Source organism: Oncorhynchus keta, chromosome 34 (assembly GCF_023373465.1).
Source record: "Oncorhynchus keta strain PuntledgeMale-10-30-2019 chromosome 34, Oket_V2, whole genome shotgun sequence".
Taxonomy (NCBI): Eukaryota; Metazoa; Chordata; class Actinopteri; order Salmoniformes; family Salmonidae; genus Oncorhynchus; species Oncorhynchus keta.
In genome coordinates, this window is record NC_068454.1 from 30794866 (window position 1) to 30808265 (window position 13400).

The window sequence follows — 13400 nt, forward strand, 5'->3', positions numbered from 1 at the left end:
CCCCCAGTCTCTCCCCATCCTCCCCTAGTATCCCCCAGTCTCCCCATCCTCCCCTAGTATCCCCAATCCTCTCCGAGTATCCCCCAGTCTCTCCCCATCCTCCCCTAGTATCCCCCAGTCTCTCCCATCCCACCCTAGTATCACCCAGTCTCTCCCATCCTCCCCTAGTATCCCCCATCCTCTCCTAGTATCCCCCAGTCTCTCCCCATCCTTCCCTAGTATCCCCAGTCTCTCCCATCCTCCCCTAGTATCCCCCAGTCTCTCCCATCCTCCCCTAGTATCCTCCAGTCTCTCCCATCCTCCCCTAGTATCCCCCAGTCTCTCCCATTCTCCCCTAGTATCCCCCAGTCTCTCCCATCCTCCCCTAGTATCCCCCAGTCTCTCCCCATCCTCCCCTAGTATCCTCCAGTCTCCCCCATCCTCTCCTAGTATCCCCCAGTCTCTCCCCATCCTCCCCTAGTATCCCCCAGTCTCTCCCCATCCTCTCCTAGTATCCCCAGTCTCTACCCATCCGCCCCTAGTATCCCCCAGTCTCTCCCATCCTCCCCTAGTATCCCCCAGTTTCTCCCCATCCTCCCCTAGTATCCCCCAGTCTCCCCCACCCTCCCCTAGTATCCCCCATCTTCTCCTAGTATCCACCAGTCTCTCCCCATCCTCCCCTAGTATTCCCCAGTCGCTCCCATCCTCCCCTAGTATCCCCCAGTCTCTCCCCATCCTCCCCTAGTATCCCCCAGTCTCTCCCATCCCACCCTAGTATCACCCAGTCTCTCCCATCCTCCCCTAGTATCCCCATCCTCTCCTAGTATCCCCCAGTCTCTCCCCATCCTTCCCTAGTATCCCCAGTCTCTCCCATCCTCCCCTAGTATCCCCCAGTCTCTCCCATCCTCTCCTAGTATCCCCAGTCTCTCCCCATCCTCCCCTAGTATCCCCAGTCTCTCCCATCCTCCCTAGTATCCCCAGTCTCTCCCCATCCTACCCTCGTATCCCCCAGTCTCTCCCCATCCTCCCCAAGTATCCCCCAGTCTCTCCCCATCCTCCCCATCCTAGTATCCCCCAGTCTCTCCCCATCCTCCCCTAGTATCCCCAGTCTCCCCATCCTCCCCTAGTATGCCCCATCCTCTCCTAGTATCCCCCAGTCTCTCCCCATCCTCCCCTAGTATCCCCCAGTCTCTCCCATCCTCCCCTAGTATCCCCCAGTCTCTCCCATCCTACCCTAGTATCCCCCAGTCTCTCCCATCCTCCCCTAGTATCCCCCAGTCTCTCCCATCCTCCCCTAGTATCCCCCAGTCTCCCCCCATCCTCCTCTAGTATCCCCCAGTTTCCCCATCCTCTCCCAGTTTCCCCCATCCTCTCCTAGTATCCCCCAGTCTCCCCCATCCTCCCCGAGTATCCCCCAGTCTCTCCCCATCCTCTCCTAGTATCCCCCAGTTTCCCCCATCCTCTCCTAGTATCCCCCAGTTTCCCCCATCCTCTCCTAGTATCTCCCAGTCTCCCCCATCCTCTCCTAGTATCCCCCAGTCTCTCCCCATCCGTTCCTAGTATACCCCAGTCTCTCCCCATCCTCCCCTAGTATCCCCCAGTCTCTCCCCATCCTCCATCTTTCCAAATACACCAAGAAAGTCGTGAAGAGGGCACGACAAAACTATTTTCCCTCTCAGGAGACTGAAAAGATTTGGCATGGGTCACCAGATTCTCAAAAGGTTCTTCAGAGGGTAGTGCGTACGACCCATTACATCACTGGGGCCAAGCTTCCTGCTATCCATGACCTATATAATAGGCGGTGTCAGAGGAAAGCCCATAAAATTGTCAGAGACTCCAGTCACCCAAGTCATAGACTGTTTTCTCTGCTACCACACGGCAAGCGGTACCGGAGCGCCAAGTCTAGTACCAAAAGGCTCCTTAACAGCTTCTACCCCCAAGCCATAAGACTGCTGAACAATTAACCAAATTCAAATGGCCACCTGACTATTTACATTGACCCCCCCTTCAATTTGTTTTGTACACTGCTGCTACTCGCTGTTTATTATCTATTTATAGTCACTTCACCCCTACCTAAATGAACAAATGACCTCAACTAACCTGTACCCCTGCACATTGACTTGGTACCGGTAACCCTTGCATATATCCTCGTTATTGTTACTTGAATTATTTTACATGTTTTACTTTAGTTTATTTGGTAAATATTTTCCTAACTCTTCTTGAACTGCACTGTAGGTCTAAGGGATTGTAAGTAAGCATTTCACGGTAAGGTCTACACTTTTTATTCGGCGCATGTGACAAATAAAGTTTGATTTGATCAGTATTGCTTAGTCTCCCCATCCTCTCCAATATTGCTGAGTTGCAGTAATGGGAAGACAGACCAGCTGGCTGCCTGGTATAATGTGTTCCAAACTGGAGTGATCAGCTGACTGAATTCCGTGAATGCTTTGGTGTAGAAAACCTTTCCCCCAGAGCTTCTTTTCTGCCAGGAGAGTAACATATTAAAACCTAAATGTATGTCTGAGGAAGATGATCTTAGATGGTAGAGCTGGAGGAAGTCCGTTGTGAATTATTTATTATATTTCAGATGGGGTTGACCAAGTTATCAAATATACTGTACATTATATACATTTTGTCTTCCAAATGAATCACATCTTTTTTCAAATTCTGATACTATCATCAGTTGGATGGCAGTTGAGGAGAGGCATGTAGGTTCCCGTGTGGCACACATGGCTTGTACCAGATGATGTGGTTAGGTTGACGCTACAAGCTTGGCACACCTGTATTTGGGGAGTTGTGGTCCTTCTGTAGCACAGTTGGTAGAGCATGGCGCTTGTAATGCCAGGGTAGTGGGTTCGATTCCCGGGACCACCCATACGTAGAATGTATGCACACATGACTGTAAGTCGCTTTGGATAAAAGCGTCTGCTAAATGGCATATATTTTTTTTTTCCCCCATTCTTCTCTGCAGATCCTCTCAAGCTCTGTAAGGTTGGATGAGGTTTGTCGCTGCACAGCTATTTTCAGGTCTCTCCAGAGATATTTGATGGGGTTTAAGTCTGGGCTCTAGCTGGGCCATTCAAGGACATTCAAAGACTTGTCCCGAAGCCACTCCTGCGTTGTCTTGTAGAAAGGTGAACCTTCGCCCCAGTCTGAGGTCCTGAGCGCTCTGGAGCAGGTTTTCATCAAGGATCTCTCTGTACTTTGCTCCGTTCATCTTTCCCTAGATCATGACTAGTCTCCCAGGGTCTGTCGCTGAAAAACCTCCCCACAGCATGATGCTGCCCCCACTATACTTCACCGCAGGGATGGTGCCAGTTTTCCTCCAGACGTGACGCTTGGAATTCAGGCCAAAGAGTTCAATCTTGTTTCTCATGGTCCGAGAGTCCTTTAGGTACCTTTTGGCAAACTCCAAGCCGACTATCATGTGCCTTTTACTGAGGAGTGGCTTCCGTCTGGCCACCCTAACGTAAAGGCCTGATTAGTGGAGTGCTGCAGAGATGGTTGTCCTTCTGAAAAGTTCTCCCATCTCCACAGAAGAACTCTGGAGCTCTGCCAGAGTGACCATCGGGTTCTTGGTCACCTCCCTGACCAAGGCCCTTCTCCCCCAACTGCTCAGTTTGGCCGGGCGGTCAGCTCTAGGAAGAGTCTTGGTGGTTCTAAAGTTCTTCCATTTAAGAATGAGGGAGGCCACTGTGTTCTTGGGGACCTTCAACACTGCAGAAATATTTTGGTACCCTTCCCCAGATCTGTGCCTAGGCGCAATCCTGTCTCGAAGCTCTACGGAAAATTCCTTCCACCTCATGGCCTGTTTTTTTCTCTGACATGCACTGTCAACTATGGGACCTTATATAGACAGGTGTGTGCTTTTCCAAATCATGTCCAATCAATTGAATTTACCACAAGTGGACTCCAATCAAGTTGTAGAAACATCTCAAGGATGATCAATTGAAACAGGATGCACTTGAGCTCAATTCTGAGTCTCATAGCAAAGGGTCTGAACACTTATGTAATTAAGGTATTTTCTCTTTGTCATTATGGGGAATTGGGTGTTGATTGATGAGAAAAAATAAGTTTTCCCCAGTTGAAAATAAGGCTGTAACGTAACAAAATGTGGAAAAGGACAAGGGGTCTGAATACTTTCCGAATGCACTGTATAGGCCAAAGGAAAGTTATGACTCACATGGTCATTACATCATGTGTATTACATCATGTCACAGTATGATAAGTCATGCTTTCATGTCTCCACATGTCCTTTGTTGTATTTACTTCTAGGTTTCTATTACAGCCAATGGAACTGCATAGTCCACACCGTGCATACAGGAGCCAGCATATGTTACTGTTCTTGACAGGTTGTAGCATGGGAAAATGATAAAGACACTGAATAATTTTGTGAGCATATGGAAGAAGAGGAGGTGGTTGTGATTGATATACGTTGCGCCTACAATCTTTGGTCTGTAAGCAGAGGATGATGTAACATAGACGCAGGGAGTCAGGACGCAGGTGCAGTTAGCGCGTTAATAATAACAAACATGGAGCAATACAAGAGAAGCGTCTGACATATAAACATAAATAATACTTGTGCTCCTCCAAGTTAGCTGAATAGACCAGAATGTCGTCAATATACACGACTCTCTGGTGTCCAAGCATGTCCTGGAACACCTCGTTGACGAATGCCTGGAACACTAACGGAGCATTGGCTAATCCAAAAGGCATCACCAAGTACTCGTAGTGACCAGACATCATGCTGAAGGCAGTCTTACATTCATCCCCTCCCGGATCTGGATCAAATTGTAGGCACTTCCACATGTTCATCTTGGTGAAAAACCAGGCCCGCGAGTTGTTCAATTGCGGCCCGCCCCAACAAGAGAGTGTAGAGGTACTTCTTGGTGATGGAATTCAGATTTCTGTAATCGATGCATGAGCACAATCCTACCCCCTTCTTGGCAAAGATGAAGAAGGCCACCAACAAAGGGTAGATGCGGCCACACGGAGGCTCAGAGCCTACAATCAGGTCGATGGCACAGTCCCAGGACCGATGAGGAGGGAGAAAGGTAGCGTGGGTCTTGGAAAAACCTCCCAAAGATCTTGGTATACCTCCGGGATGTTGGGCTGAAGGGTAACCACAGGACTCTCAACCGATGTGGAACTACAGGGAAAGGGTAAGCAGGTGGATGATCTTGTGTACGGGTGCACTGATGATGAGGAAGGGAAGGCTTACTTGATGTATGGATTCCAAGGTGAGGGTGAGTAGTGCTGTGATGTGTGTGAACCAGGCAAGGAGAGGAGAGTGAGTATGAGGTGATGTTAAGGGAGGAGGCGAGAGCCTGGTCAATAAGATTCACCCGCGGCACCGGAGTCCACTAGACCTGTAGAAACAAAACATGAAGGACAGCCAGCCAGTGAAATCGTTACAAGGAAAGGTTTAGCGGAAAGTGATGATGATGGAATACTCACACCTAACCTGTGGACCCCCTGTTAGAACATACAGGACACCCTAGAAGCTGGTGTCCTTCCTGTCCGCAATAAGGACAGAGCCCCAGCTGTCTATGACGGTGTCGCTCAGCCACGGAGAGATGTGGCCCCCACCTCTATGGGTTCAGGCTTTGACTCAGAATGATCAATGGAGGAGGGAGAGAGGCGATGGCGGTACCGACGCTCCCGAAAAAGGTTATCAGATGGATGGCCATCGCGTTGAGTGGGTCCAAGGATAGGTTGCCATAGCCTAGTGCATACTCCACCATAGTCTGGCCATCCTGCCCTAGTTGGAATAAGAGCTCACCCCCATCTCTGCCCTCTGGTGGATGGTCGAAGATCCCCCGTGAAGAGAGCCATGAACTCCTCATAGGAACCCATCTCTTCCTCTCCTAGATGGCCATGGCCCACTCCAACGCTGGTCAAGTCAGCAGAGAAATAACCGTGGCAACCTTGGACCTCTCGGTGGTGGGGGATCCCATCTGATGAGCGGAATAGAGGGAGCACTGGAGTAGGAAGCCAAGGAATTTCAATGGAGTCCCGTCATATTTGTCCAGGAGAGACAATCAGGTATCGCTGACCAGAACGGACTGCTGGATGAGCTGCGGTACTGGCTCGCTGGGTCGACTTGTGGTAGAAAATCCTCCTCTGTTTGGAGATGAGGCCCCTTGAGTAATGTCGACTCATTGAAGAACGCGGAGGACCTCATCCATAGCCGTCCCCAAATGAGCCAGCTGGTCATTGTGTTGACGAAGTAGGTGTCTCTGTTCGCCGACCATCTGGGAGATGTCTTGGTTAACTGCTACTTCCATTTGTTGAGGTAGTATTCTATAACGTAGATGTAGGGAGTCAGGAAGCAGGTGCGGTTAGTGAGTTTACTAATAACATGGAGCGATACAAAACAAGAGAAGTGTCTGACATAGAAACATAAGCAATACCACCTGATGACTGATAACAAAAGAGTGCTATATAAAGGTTAAGTAATCAAGGGAGTAATGAAGTGCAGGTGTGACTGATGATGAGATGGAGGTGTGCGGTGACGTCCAGCGCCGGAACGGGGGAGCAGGAGTGAACGTGACAGGTGCGGTATGAGAGGTGGCAGGTAGCCTAGTGGTTAGAGCGTTGGACTTGTAACTGGAAGGTTGCAAGATTGAATCCCCGAGCTGACAAGGTAAAAATCTGTCGTTCTACCTCTGAACAAGGCAGTTGACCCACTGTTCCTAGGCCGTCATTGTAAATAAGAATTTGTTCTTAACTGACTTGCCTAGTTAAATGAAGGTTTAAAAAAATATATTACTTTTTGTTTTGGAAATGAGAGAGAGAAAGAAGGAGGGAGAGAGAAGGCGAGAGAGAGATAAAGGGTAGGGGGCGATTAATTGGACATTGATTTCAACAGTAGTAGCAGCAGCAGCAGTGGTGGTGATGATGATGATGGTGGCTCTCCTCTCTCGTCACTCAGCCTGCTGCAGTTATGTAACGTGGTCACGTGACTGACTGGGGGGCCTGGTCAAGGGGCAGGGTGTGACGAGTGGCTGATGGCTATGATGCAGCGGGGCCTGTGAGTCGCAGGACAGTTCAGTATCCTATAGACTAAACAGATAGACAGCAAATGTTACATCAGTAGATGTCACAAAGAGTATGTGCCCAGTGTATGTGCCAATTCAAAACAGCCACAGATTTAACCCTAGGACTTGAAAGTAACATATTACATGTCATTATTGTATTACTTATTAGACAGGAATGGGGGCAGGTCTAGAGGTAGGAGTGTATATGTCTGCCTTGTCATCAACTCTTTAGCAACATCACATGTCACAGTAGACACATCGAGACCCAGAACTGAGATATCAGTTGTCTTTGTAACACTCTACGTTATAGCCATTGTGACTGCACACTGCGCTGTAGATGTGATCATCGTCATCATGTCTAGCATTGCCTTCGTCAGGGAGCCTGAAATAGAGTCCCCTTGCCCCCCCCCTCAGAATCATCCACCCCCTTGCAGCAGGCAGGCGCTGCGTGCTGGCATTTGGGGCTCCGCTGTGCTTCTGTGCTGACAGTGTGTTCTGAGTCGCTCACAAGGCTGATGGGAAATCTCTCTGTCTCTCTGTCTGTGTCTCTGTCACCCTCTCCCTGTCTATCTATTTCTCTTTCTCTTTCTCTTTCTCTTTCTCTTTCTCTTTCTCTCTCTCTCTCTCTCTCTCTCTCTCTCTCTCTCTCTCTCTCTCTCTCTCTCTCTCTCTCTCTCTCTCTCTGTCCCTGTATGTCTCTCTTTATCTATCCCTCTTCTTCCTCTTTCAATCTCCCCCTCTCTCTACTTTTCTCCCTCCCCCGCTGCCCCTCCTTTTGATGTCCTTCTCACACTTTCTTCTCATCCCTACTCACTCTTTTTTCACGGTCTGTCCCTCTATCTTCCTCTATCTCCTCTTCACACTCTCGTCTTTCCCGCTCTGACTGAGTGAGGGGGTGTTGTACCGGGCTCTCTCCCAGCAACTACTGACTCGTTGCTAATAGAGTGGTGTGTGTGTGTGTGTGTGTGTGTGTGTGTGTGTGTGTGTGTGTGTGTGTGTGTGTGTGTGTGTGTGTGTGTGTGTGTGTGTGTGTGTGTGTGTGTGTGTGTGTGTGTACACGTGCATGCGTGTGGTATCGGGGGCAGCTCTTATGATCGTAATGACATGAGACTGCCTGAGGTTGGGTGGTGGGCCGAGCCACAGTACCCACGTCCACCCAGGGAAGCAACACACAGGGACAGAGACAGGGACACACTCTCTCTCTCTCTCTCTCTCTCTCTCTCTCTCTCTCTCTCTCTCTCTCTCTCTCTCTCTCTCCTCTCTCTCTCTCTCTCTCTCTCTCTCTCTCTCTCTCTCTCTCTCTCTCTCTCTCTCTCTCTCTCTCTCTCTCTCTCTCTCTCTCTCTCTCTCTCTCTCTCTCTCTCTCATTCTAATCAGCTTCCTGTGAAGAGACTATTGAAAGCATTAGAAATAGACTACTTTGATCCAGGAATCAAAAGATCCCACACAAAGGAACAAGGGCCTTGAAGATTGATTAACCTTGTTGCACCGAGCAAGAAAGGACAGCAGATCTTGACCAAGATTTCTTTGAACCTTTTAGATAAATAATTTCACTGCTGCTTTTGTGGAAGTTTCAATGACCAACTACACATCTTGGTGGTCAAACTGGTCATCTACCCTGGCAATGACTGTCAGTTCCAACACTAGTCCACTCTGCTCCATTCAGCCTGAGGGGTATTGATGTAGAAAGGGAGCTGTCTTGCCACTTGTGTGCCAGCCTGCCGTCCTTGTCTCTCTGTTCTCGCTCTCTCTCCTTCACATATTTGTGAACTGTGTCGCACGGCTCACCAGCTTTAATCAGGGTCCCTTTGATCCCGCTTGGAAAGGCATATTCCCTGCCACATGACGTACGGACCCCCCCTCTGTAGCACCTGGCTGTAGGCCTGTCTCTGCCACATCTACTCTGTGCTTATTCATTGCATTCTGGTAATATTTAGGACATGTACAGTAGGCTAACCATTTAGACTTACCTAATATCTGTTCACAGCATTGCAGCTGTGTAAGCGCGGAAAAATGTGCCATAATAGTAATGAGAACTACAGAGTGGTTCAGCTACAATATTGAATATATTTCAGGGAAAAATGTCATAATGTCTTGTTCCTGTCCAGGGTTAGCTGACTTCTACACTAGCCGACCATCTCACTGTTGTCAGACTGTTGTCTGGCTGTTGTCTAACTGTTATCTTGTCCCACTACAGGGTTCAGCTGACTCCTACACTAGCCGACCATCGGACTCAGATGTCTCCCTGGAGGAGGAACCGACAGGCGGCAAGCTGGAGAAGGAGCAGCAGGCCACTGTTCAGCTGGAGAAGGCCAAGGTGAGACAGATTTCTGCTAGGTGTCCCACTGTGTAGCCTTATGCTATGCTACTGTACTATCACAGGCATATACCTTAAGAACAAGGCCCCTATCATTGGGAAGGCCCCAGTAGGCAAAGCTGGTTGGAATTACATTATTACAACCAAATTAAAACCAGAACGGACATCTTTGCAACCAGTAATGCCCTGTGGGTTATGGTTGAGCTTATCTAGCTAGGCTAGGCACTCTTCTTATACATGGTGTTTCCTGTATCGTCTCAGGCCAAAGCCGTGGCCTTTGCTGTGAAGACTAACGTCAGTTACTGTGGAGCCCTGGATGAGGATGTCCCTGTGGCAGGAACCGCCATCTCCTTCGATGCCAAGGACTTCCTGCACATTAAAGAGGTACAGCATATATAACACACTGTACTGCTAAAGCTATGGCTGCGTTTGAATTGGCATCCAATTCTCTATGTAGTGCACTACTTTTGTCCGGAGCCCATGAGGCCAAAAGTAACTCTGGCCAACAGTAGTGCACTATATAGGGAATAGGGTGCCATTTCAGACAGCCTATGTTTGCTTCAAGCCACATCTGTTCACGGGCGATTATGGATGACGCAATATCAATAATGCATTTCCTGCTTTGGAATCAATGGAGTCACATAGAGTGTGTATACAGCCTTGTATCTCTATGGAGTTTACACACTCTCTTCTGTTCGATTCTGAGTCATTGTGTTGTTTTGTGTTGGCTTTCACAGTCGCATAGAGTTAGTACCGTATGTCTGTGGATTGTTACACACTGCTATTCTAAGACATTGGTCTTGTGTTGCTTTTCCCATAGTTACATATTGTATAGTGTGTGAATGTCTATTTAACACATCATCACACACACACATACACACACAAACACACACACAAACACACACACACACACACACACAAACAAACACAAACACACACACAACACACACACTTCAGTCATTGAGTTGTTTCATGTTGTCTTGCCCATTATAGAAGTACAGTAATGACTGGTGGATTGGCCGGCTGGTGAAGGAGGGCTGTGAGATCGGATTCATCCCCAGTCCTCTGAAACTGGATAACATTCGTCTACAGCAGGAGCAGAAGAGGGGCACACGCTCTTACGGGTAAGGCCTGGGTGGAGGGGCTGGGGGTGGTGTATTGAGGGGCTGAGGTGGGCTTGGTTGGGTGGAGGGGCTGTGTTAGAGGATGGGTAGGGGATTGGAGAGGGGCTAACAATCTATAAGAACTTTCATGAATAAGCATTAATCAACTATTTATCAACTTTATTAAGCTTTTATAAAAGTTATTATAAAAAGTTACTAAAGTACAATGAGAAGCCACCTACTCTCCATTCCAGGTCTGACTCTGCTGTGACTATGTGTTTTACTCATAACAGGTCAGAGATTACTCATAATAACAGATCAGAGGTTACTCATAATAAGAGATCAGGGGTTACTCATAATAACAGATCAGAGGTTACTCATAATAACGGGTCAGAGATTACTCATGATAACAGATCAGAGGTTACTCATGATAACAGATCAGAGGTTACTCATAATAACAGATCAGAGGTTACTCATAATAACAGGTCAGAGATTACTCATGATAACAGATCAGAGGTTACTCATAATAACAGATCAGAGGTTACTCATAATAACGGGTCAGAGATTACTCATGATAACAGATCAGAGGTTACTCATAATAACAGATCAGAGGTTACTCATAATAACAGATCAGAGGTTACTCATAATAACAGATCAGAGGTTACTCATAATAACAGGTCAGAGATTACTCATAAAAACAGGTCAGAGATTACTCATAATAACAGATCAGAGGTTACTCATAATAACAGATCAGAGATTACTCATAAAAACAGGTCAGAGATTACGCATAAAAACAGGTCAGAGATTACTCATAAAAACAGGTCAGAGATTACTCATAATAACAGATCAGAGGTTACTCATAATAACAGGTCAGAGATTACTCATAATAACAGATCAGAGATTACTCATAAAAACAGGTCAGAGATTACTCATAAAACAGGTCAGAGATTACTCATAAAAACAGGTCAGAGATTACTCATAAAACAGGTCAGAGATTACTCATAAAAACAGGTCAGAGATTACTCATAATAACAGGTCAGAGGTTACTCATAATAACAGATCAGAGATTACTCATAAAAACAGGTCAGAGATTACTCATAAAAACAGGTCAGAGATTACTCATAAAAACAGGTCAGAGATTACTCATAATAACAGATCAGAGGTTACTCATAATAACAGGTCAGAGATTACTCATAAAAACAGGTCAGAGATTACTCATAATAACAGATCAGAGGTTACTCATAATAACAGATCAGAGATTACTCATAAAAACAGGTCAGAGATTACTCATAAAACAGGTCAGAGATTACTCATAAAAACAGGTCAGAGATTACTCATAATAACAGGTCAGAGGTTACTCATAATAACAGATTGGTGATGTGTTTCTTAGTTGACATTCATATGATAAGAGATTATATGCGTCATCATATATAATTTTCCTCATTCAGCTATGCTTTAACTATTTGTTGTCTATTTTAAAGGACATTTTGTACTCCCCGTTGGCCTCATGTTGCAGAGGGTTACATTATGCAACAGTTGTGGTAAAACAGTGTGGTAAAACATAGTGCCGTAATAGATATCATCTCCACAGCGATCACGGCTCATAAATGATATATTAGCCAATTCATTTCCAGCCATGTGTTATCATAATTTCTGGAACAATGTATAGTCGATAGTTATATAGTCTACCATGTACTTATAGTATTCATCCAATTACATTCTACTGTTGGATAATTATATTCTACTGCTAAATATTCAACATGGAAGTGCATTTTAGAAGTGCATTTACCACTACAACACAGTTTACAGTAAAATAATACAATTCAAGAGATAAAAACAAGCAAGCGGCAATAACGGAGAAGAATAAAATAACAGTAAAACACCAAGGATGTCTAAAGTAACAATAAAATGACTGATTAAAGACAGAGAATTGTTCGTGACCCTGTTTCTCCTGGGGATAGGAGTTCTGTTTGACTCTGTGATGAAACTATCTGTGTTCCACATTAATGATTCTTCTCTCTATCTCTGTCTGTTATCCTTTGTGCCTTGCAGTAAGTCCAGTGGGAATTCCTCCTCCAGTCTAGGAGACATGGTTTCAGGCGGGTTCAAACCCAACCCTCCCTCTGCAGGTGAGCCTCCAGACAGAAGCCTATTAGGGAAGGGTCGTCTCTCCAGGTGCGACGTCTCATTAGTTGTTTGTCAGAAGGAATCATTAAGCAAACAGAGCTATGATCTAATTGTCCCTGTCTCTAACATAACATATCATTGTTGCTCAGTGTGTTGTTTATTAACATATCAAATCCAGTGTGAGAACTGTCGGTCCCGTCACTATGAACTGAATGGTTACCAGAGTATACATACCCAATGTTATTGTTCTACACCAGCAGAAAAAAAATGTAGTTACATTTTCGTAGAATTTCTTAAAAATTATGCACCTGCAAATGTCAAATGGGAAACAGTGGCTGGAGGTTGGGTGGATGGAATATAGAGTTGTGAGATCTTTGTGTCTTCCAGAATGTGCCATGTTTTGGACTGGAATGAGGTGGGCCATGCACTCTCAGTCCACTCCTCCTCTTCCTCCAAGAGGATTATGGACAGGCATTATGTCTATGCAATGAGTTTGCTTTAAGTGAAACATAACCATATAGCCCAAACTCTGGTTATCCAAATCAAAGGATCTTCTCCAACTTATAGCAGGGGCTACTAAGCATACATTGAAATAATACTATATTTTTATTTCAATTTCTTTATAAGACACCAAACACTTTTATATGATAATGCAACTTCAAAGTTAGTTATCAAGTGCAACCAATGGCTGCCACCTGCAAAGGGAGGTTTGGAATAGAAGCAACAAATAAATAAAGTGTTTCGACCACTAATATACTGTATACATACTGTATATTTAATACTTCATTTATTTGTGTGATAATAAGTTATTTCCATCCATCATTGTACAATTCA

At 46.1% G+C, this 13400-nt stretch overlaps 1 protein-coding gene across 3 annotated transcripts in view; it reads left to right on the plus strand.

Annotated features, from left to right (window-relative positions):
• The window catches only part of LOC118366917 (voltage-dependent L-type calcium channel subunit beta-4), a 52375-nt gene that overhangs the window by 31844 nt on the left and 7131 nt on the right, over positions 1-13400 (plus strand). For 2 of the 3 annotated variants that reach the window (XM_035749753.1, XM_035749755.2), the window contains 4 exons: positions 9217-9336; positions 9598-9720; positions 10330-10460; positions 12492-12568. In XM_035749753.1, coding sequence (XP_035605646.1) covers positions 9217-9336; positions 9598-9720; positions 10330-10460; positions 12492-12568 — 451 coding nt within the window. The remainder of the gene's footprint in view (positions 1-9216; positions 9337-9597; positions 9721-10329; positions 10461-12491; positions 12569-13400) is intronic. The other variant, XM_052493610.1, reaches the window with a different exon arrangement.